Genomic DNA, 7688 nt, shown 5'->3' on the forward strand with positions numbered 1-7688 from the left:
TGTTTTATTTAAGATTTATTAATTTTAAATTGATTATACAACACAAGGTAAGATATGTGATGAATATGATACATTATGATTATATAAAACCTTTACGGAACGACCTGCAACATTTTTATGATGAATTCAGTTCATTATCGACCTCTATATTGATCGGTGGGGTGGTGGTGTACATCCGCTCCCCAATATTAATTCAATTTCATACTTCACTTTAATGCAGTTTTGCTTGCAATTAGTGTTTTATTTAGTGTCCTACTGGTTATACTATAAAATTAAAAAGTAAGTTTCTTTTATTGTAAACTTGAAATCATTTATTTCAATAATAATCAATTTAAATAAATTCAATTAAATAGATATTTAAAAATTCCGTAAAAATATGCTTTCTCGGCTTTATTGGTCTGAATGATTTTTATCATTCAATATAAAGAACGTGGAACTTCATACTTTAAAATTTTACTTATAAAAACAATATTACACTTCGAAGGCATTTTTGGGTAGGTGTTCTGTGAATGACAGTTTCGTCAGATTAGGATTAGTTCCAATAACTCATTTGACAGTTCGCAATGTAAATATAAAAAGTCGGGAAAATTTCATTATTTCAAAATGGCATTTGTCGTAAAATCCATAAAAACCGTCAGAACACATTGGAAGAAGTCCACATTCGGTGCTGTATGCTTTTATTACGCCGTTAGTTACGGAAAAAACTATGTCGAGTAAGAACCTAACCTAATACTTGTATGTTTTCGCATGTTCCAATTTTACAGAACCAAAAACTTAATGACTGTATATTGCGAAAAGGCTGCTCAGTACGGACGACAACCAATTCCACTTCACGTCAATCCGCGTCACATTACAATTGTACTAAATCCAAATGCAAATAAACGAAGTGCTTCGGACGACTTTAAAAACTACTGTGCTCCATTGTTGCATTTAGCTGGTATTGCTGTGGATGTGATAAAAACTGAATCTGAAGGCCATGCCAGGGACCTGATGCAAGATCTGAAAACAACAGATGCTGTTGTTGTGGCTGGTGGTGATGGGACTCTATCAGAAATTGTGACAGGTTTACTTCGAAGAACACAAGAGAACACTTCTAATTTGGTACCAATTGGTTTGTATATTTTTCATCATAAGTGTTATCTTAAAGTTAATATAAAAATTATAGGTATTTTACCACTTGGAGGTACCAATTCAGTTGCAAAATCACTGTTTCCTGTGGGACCAAAACTTGAAAATGTAAAAAGAATAGCTGAAGCCACAATGGCTGTAATTGAAGAAGTAGTGAAGCCAGTAGATGTTATGAAAATAGAAGTTTTTGACAATTCAACAGGAGAAAAAGTTGGTAAACCAGTGTATGCCTTAAACAGTATAAAATGGGGTGCATTTAGGGATGCAGAAGTAAAGAAAGAGAAGTACTGGTACTTTGGTAAACTCAGGAATTACGTTACTTATTTATTTAACGGGTACAAAAATAGTTTGTCATGGAATTGTGCAGCACAAGTGAATTATAGTGTACCCTGTGAAGGTTGCAAACATTGTGTACAAGTTAAAAATGATCAGCCTAAGAAATGGTACCAGAAATTCCAAAGGGAGGCAGATCCCAATGCAAAATACTTAGCTGTAGACAATCCCGCATGTGAAGAAGTGCATGAAAAGAAAATTTCTACTTCAGATCTAGCTCTTTTAACTTCAAATGCAATTCCCAGTAATTTAAGTGATCCACGAATTCCAAAATTGCAATTAAACATTGGTCCCGACGCCCCCGAATATTTATCTTTTGTCAAACAGGGTTGGGGTCATGAAAATGGCAAGGGAAGAATTATACAGGAAGTTATTGAAGCAAAAACAATTGAAATTAACCCAGAAGTCGTGTCAAATGATGATGATGAGAAATGGTTTTCTATTGACAATGAAAATTATGAAGTTAAACCAATTAAAATTACATTATTACCAAAAGTTATAAACATGTTCTGTAGAAAAGAAATGGCATAGTAAAGAGTTATTTTATTAAAACTGTTTTATTTTTGATATTTTAACTTCTATTCATATTAAAGATATAGGCTTCAGTAAATTGACATCTAAACAAATTATATACAACAGTGGTCATAATTATAGCAGCTGTATTTCTTGAACTGGATTCCAATACCCAAAATATTTGTTTGAACTAAAAAATATTTTACAATTAAGTATGTCCAGTTAGGTTTGGAAAACAAATTCAGTATTTTTAGTATATAAAAAAATAATACATAAATTTTTTTTAACATGTTTATTTTAAATGTCTTAAATTCAACTAAAATATACTTAACACATACTCAGTCATGGAATAAATAGATATATACAATTTTATAAAACTTATACAAAATTAGAAACTATAGAGATCTACATCTAATAAAGCATTATAAAACTTCCATCAGGAGTTCATTTCTAATGTGTGAATAGTAGTAACTCATTATTGACATTGAATTTTTGCTTCTATTCTGGAGAATATGCAATATAAGTAAATTATTTAGAGGTATATCAAATTTGAACTTATAAATGTTATTATTATTCACAACATCTGATAAGAAAACTGCCGTAGAATTGGCAAGAGTAAAGTTTGTTGTTAATTTGTTTTCCAGTTAGAGGGATCTAGATTTCTAGAGAATATATAACTTTCGCTGTACACGAGGTTCTAAACATCCAATATCTCTAAAAAGATTGTACAATGAAAATAAAATTTGAATTCTTACGAAAAATGAATCATGAATTGTTTAAGCATAGTAAATTTTTACTTAATTCTTCCAAAAATGTATTAAATTCACAATAATAGTGTTATCAGGGATATTAAAAGAGAAGCACAATAATATCAGGCTGAAAAAGTGTGCCTCTACTGCACACTTGTCCACTAATGTTATTGTCTCTCTCTTTTAACATCTCTGTTAAAACTATATTAGGTTTTAAGTGGATGTGACTTCACTGAAAATAGATTACCGCACACTTTATTCTTATGGTAATTTATGTGTACTATTTTTATTGCAATCTACAAACCTTTTTAGAGATTATAAAATTATTATTTCCAGAAAATCTAAATATTGTAAAATTGCTCATAAAACAAAATATATACTTTAAATCACAATTAGTGGCTGGGACTTGAGATATAATTATCACATGAATGTACTTTTGAAGGACACAAACCATCAGGTTTTATGTTCGTTACCTTAAAGAACCGTAACAACGGGCTTTTAGTGGAGGACGTTCGTCTGCTGGGGGTAGTGTCCACTCTCGGAATTTTAGGAGAAGGACAATTTTCCATCGCCTTCTCCTGCATTTCCCTTTTGAATTTACGCTCAATTCTCAACCGCGTTAACCAGTCCTGATTCCGCTTTTTCGGTGGGGAATAGTTAATGTGAGGCGCCAATCCATCCTTCACGAAATTGGGGAGATTAATTGTGGGGGATGGAGGCGCGTAGTCGAGGTCTTGGTAGCTGCTGGTGGTAGGGGAGTTACACTCCTTTATTTCATCCGCCACTTTCGTTTCAGTTTCTTCATCCAAACTGGTGGCCAAAAGTTGGTTGGACTGCATAGCTTGTCCAGTGAACAATCGTTTCGGTCCAAACTCGCTAACGGTCGTTTTATTTTCGGAGTGGAGTTCCTCAGAATTGCGACGTTTTCGGTTCGTTCTGCAATTTTCACACGATCCCTTGCTGTTAATTAAGCTGTTACATCTTCCGCATTCCACCGCTAATTTTTTAGGAGTGTCCTCCAGAATAACCGGTAAACGTTTCAGAGGATCTTTATCTGGAGCTCTCAAGAATCTGGGGACAACTTCCGCTTGGCCGCATCCGTTTATTGCCCAATCGTCGGGTTTCTCTTCGTTGCCCACGGTCCACAGTTTATGGGTCATGTCGTCTGAACATGTGACAAGAGTGTTGTCCAAATGACACCAGGCAACGCATGTGACTTCGGCGTTGTGTCCTACGAGTTTGACCATGGGATTGGACCGTTTCGTCGACCAGATGTACGCGTTTTCATCGCTACTGCCGCTTATCAAATACTCCCCATCTTTGGACAAACACGATTTTATATAAAAGCTACTGTTTTGATGACCATTGTAAATCATCAAGGGTTCAGTACAGTATGTGCTAACATTATAACAATATATACAATTATCTAGACAATTGGCGTACAATTTAGTTCCCTCCTCGTTAACGACCAGACTACTGAACCCGTTCTTCGAAGTGTTACCCGAGTAAGGTATGACGAACTTCGGCGTCGGATTGTTTTTGTAGACGTTGTAGTGCCTTCTCAGATCCCACGCTTTTATCACACCGTCGCCTGCGCCGCAAGAGATCAGTGTGTTGTCGTCCTGGAACACGAGACCGGTAACGGACTTCACGCCGGACGTCGTTGGCGTCCACTTTTTACGTTTGCTGGGCGTGTAGTTCCTACTCATGTGCGAGTTCTGAATGGCGTGGTCCGGTTTGCCTATCAAACTCGACTGCACCATTCGGGTGTCCCACAGGATTATTTGTCCGTCCCGGCCTACAAAAAATGAGATAACATATTAGATTACAATTACAAGTAAAATTCAATTAACAATCGCAATTCATTTAAATTTGATGGTTTTGTGGGATTAATTGAGACTCTATCTCATTCCACAAGTTTTTAATAAATTTGGGCGCTTACTTCAGATCATTATAATAAAAATTAGCCTTGATGAATATTTTTTTTTTGATGCCAATGGTTTCTTTACTGAAATACATCCTTTCTAGTTTTATTCATTCATTTGATATTTAATTTCTCTACTAAACACACAGAAATTGTGACTCAATTCATTTTTTTATTTGTCTAGTAGACAAGAATTGATTTGGGCTACTGTCTTGGTTGAATGTTATTTCAAATGAGCATGTTGTTAATAACATTGTAAATCATTTTTCAGGAGCATTTTTTTGGCTGTCAGCAACATTTAGGCCTTAATATGTCATCTTAATTATTATTTCAGCATATTATTTGCAAAAAGTTTAAATATGTTTAGTATACTTACTGGATAAATTTTATAAAATGTTTAATTTTAGATTTTGTACTATTTGTCTGCTCCCCATTGTTTTTGTGATGTTACTTAAAATGAACATTAAAGACAACTGTCCATTAATTAATTGCATGTTTTGATTTGAATTCTTTAATAAATTTAATTTTGTTCAATTAGCTTTTGCAATTAAACTAAATTTTAAATATATTATGAATTATATGTTATTAGGTATATATATAATTTAAATCTGAATGAATTTTGTTTGTAAACATAAAAACAGTAAACAAATATTCAAGTCAAAAAGTAAAAATAACCTACATACTAAAAACAAATGACATTTCACTTACCACCTGTAGCAAAAACACTGGAATCTCCCTTCTTAAATGTAACAGTCTTCACTGATCTGGTGTGTCCATAAAATACAGTCTCCTCTCTAACCTCTCCATTGCCTATGTCGATCAATCTGGCAGCATGATCCCCACCTGCAGTCACCAACTTCATCTGGTCAAACATCCAAGCCAGATCGAAAATCGCATTGTGGTGGATCTGCGCCCCGTACCTGCTGTTGTCCTGGACGTTGTGAATGGCAAGTTTGCCATCTTCATTTGCCAAAGCCAAATAATGTTCATTTGTCGGCTGCAGCGCGAATTTACATGCAAATATCGGCGTGTCCCTTGTCAATTCGTCGTTTTCGCCGGTGTCCAACAGTTGGGTGTATGCATTCTCCTTTTTGCACAAATAACGCGACATAATAACGCCGTAATCGTTCCATTTTGCTGTAACCGAAATTCAGGTTTGGGGTCGGTTCTTTCGAATTATCTACTCACTTACCGTATCCTGCCTGTTGATTATACAATAGTTTTGTGTGATTGTCTAACATTTTTGGCGGATTTTGCTTGACTATAGAAGAAAAGCGGGAAAACGTTAAATTTCACATCTCAGTAACATACAATCTGCGTGACACAAACAAAGCAACTATCTTTTTTTAAATACGGATCAAGATGTGTTAAAAGAGGATAGACATATATTCTAGAAAGTAAGTTGGTATAACTGATCCAAATGAGGGATTTATTTACGATGATGCCAGATTAAATAATTTTGGTGTGTTCTAATATTTATATTTACGTTTTAAAAATTATGGTTTAAATTATACATATCAAACATGTTGAGATGATCGAATAATTTAAGTTAAAAACATATTAAACAATAAAATTAATATGTTTTTACAAATTTGATAACAAAACAAGTAGGTCTGGCATCATTGCTTTAAATTTAAAATGAGTTTGTTTTAAAACTTTTTTACATGTTAGTAACCATAGATTATTTAGGTTTTAAATTGTTTTAGTGTTGTTTCGTTAGTCTATTAATCTAAGTCCAATTAATAAAATGGCTGAAGAAGGTATTTACAATATAAATATAATTAATAATTATTAATTATGTATATTTAGAAAACACTAAAACCCGCTGGGACAAATTTCTACTCTACATGACAACAAAGTATGAATTAAGGAGCAAATTTATATCAGAAGCAACCACCATTTCAAGCTTGACCGAGGATATATTAGAAAAAGATAATTTGCATGAGAAAATCAAGATACAAGATAAAAAAGCTGAAGTAAAATCTCTTCATGCAAATAACTCAGGTGAGAAAAGCCAATGTCACTCAAATTCAAATTGTCAATCAATTTCTATTTCTAATAAACCACTTTCACCTCCTCATACTCCAAAGAAGGCTTCAGAAAAATTGAAATCGCCTCAGATTAGTTCACCAGATCAATCGACTACAGGTATTGAATCATTTTCTTTTCTCATATCTCCTTCTAAACATGTTGATTCAACCCCATATAATAAAAATCCTGATTCACATGTCCCAAATGATTTTGAACATTGTAATATATTGACTGATCTTAGTGAAATGACAGAAACTACATCTATAATGGATAAACTGGACGGTAATGATCATTCAGCACAATCCTCTCAATCAGTGTATGATCCAAGCATTAAAGCAATTGTAGACAAGTATACAAGTGACAAAAATATCTGGATGACTAAAGAGGAAATCTGGAATATCCATTCTTTTGTAACAAATACAATTCATAGTAATCTCACTGATGTGCTCATTAATAAAGACATAGACTATGTTTTGTGTCAGGATGAGAAGAGAGACCATTGGAAAAGGTGCTGCAACACTGAAATTCGGAAAATAAATAAACATTTTCCAAGAAATATCCGAAAGCATTATATTAAGCGCCTTTATGACATTATCTATGCAGACAATCTGAGTGATATTTATGAACAATGTGAGGCCGCAGTAAGGAAGGATATGAAAGTACTTTATGAGAAGTATGAGGTGGACCCTAAGGAATCAACAAAGAATCGAATTCGAAGAACATATAAAGTCATGCGCCTTCGTTTTGGTAAATTTGATGTATTACATGCGATGAAAGCAGTTCGAATGGGGCTAAAAGAGAACAATTAGCCCATTTCTTTCTACTTAATAAAATTTTATTTTTTTTGTTTAATGTGAAATTTATATAAATTTTATGATTTGATAATAATAAATGTTTAATGTGAAACGTGCATTATTTTATATTGTTATTTTTTAAGCACAAAATTTCATTGTTTATTATTAGGAACATATTAAACATTTTGAAACCGTATCTTCTTCATTGTTATTTGT

General features: G+C 33.4%; 3 protein-coding genes across 4 annotated transcripts; 2 read left to right on the top strand and 1 right to left on the bottom strand.

Annotated features, from left to right (window-relative positions):
- Window positions 1–538: 538 nt before the first annotated feature.
- Window positions 539–2013, top strand: LOC109598546 (acylglycerol kinase, mitochondrial). The gene is made up of 3 exons (XM_020014460.2): window positions 539–713; window positions 765–1111; window positions 1166–2013. Exons 1-3 carry the CDS (start codon window positions 604–606, stop codon window positions 1990–1992), a joined length of 1284 nt encoding a protein of 427 aa, XP_019870019.1. The 5' UTR covers window positions 539–603; the 3' UTR covers window positions 1993–2013.
- Window positions 2014–2048: 35 nt separating this feature from the next.
- On the bottom strand, window positions 2049–5980 carry LOC109597672 (protein lethal(2)denticleless). The gene is made up of 3 exons (XM_020013419.2): window positions 5840–5980; window positions 5356–5784; window positions 2049–4521 (listed from the first exon to the last, which is right to left on the bottom strand). The coding sequence occupies exons 1-3, from the start codon at window positions 5886–5888 to the stop codon at window positions 3116–3118; spliced, it is 1884 nt and encodes a 627-aa protein (XP_019868978.1). The 5' UTR covers window positions 5889–5980; the 3' UTR covers window positions 2049–3115.
- Window positions 5981–6162: 182 nt separating this feature from the next.
- On the top strand, window positions 6163–7584 carry LOC109597713 (uncharacterized). Of its 2 annotated transcripts, XM_049969541.1 has the most exons (3): window positions 6163–6254; window positions 6354–6407; window positions 6457–7584. In XM_049969541.1, the coding sequence occupies exons 2-3, from the start codon at window positions 6395–6397 to the stop codon at window positions 7485–7487; spliced, it is 1044 nt and encodes a 347-aa protein (XP_049825498.1). In that variant the 5' UTR covers window positions 6163–6254; window positions 6354–6394; the 3' UTR covers window positions 7488–7584. The 2 variants fall into 2 exon arrangements, with proteins under 2 accessions (XP_049825498.1, XP_019869021.2); XM_020013462.2 differs by lacking the exon at window positions 6163–6254 and having other exon boundaries at window positions 6267–6407.
- The last annotated feature ends 104 nt before the right edge of the window (window positions 7585–7688 follow it).

Source organism: Aethina tumida, chromosome 7 (assembly GCF_024364675.1).
Source record: "Aethina tumida isolate Nest 87 chromosome 7, icAetTumi1.1, whole genome shotgun sequence".
NCBI lineage: Eukaryota > Metazoa > Arthropoda > Insecta > Coleoptera > Nitidulidae > Aethina > Aethina tumida.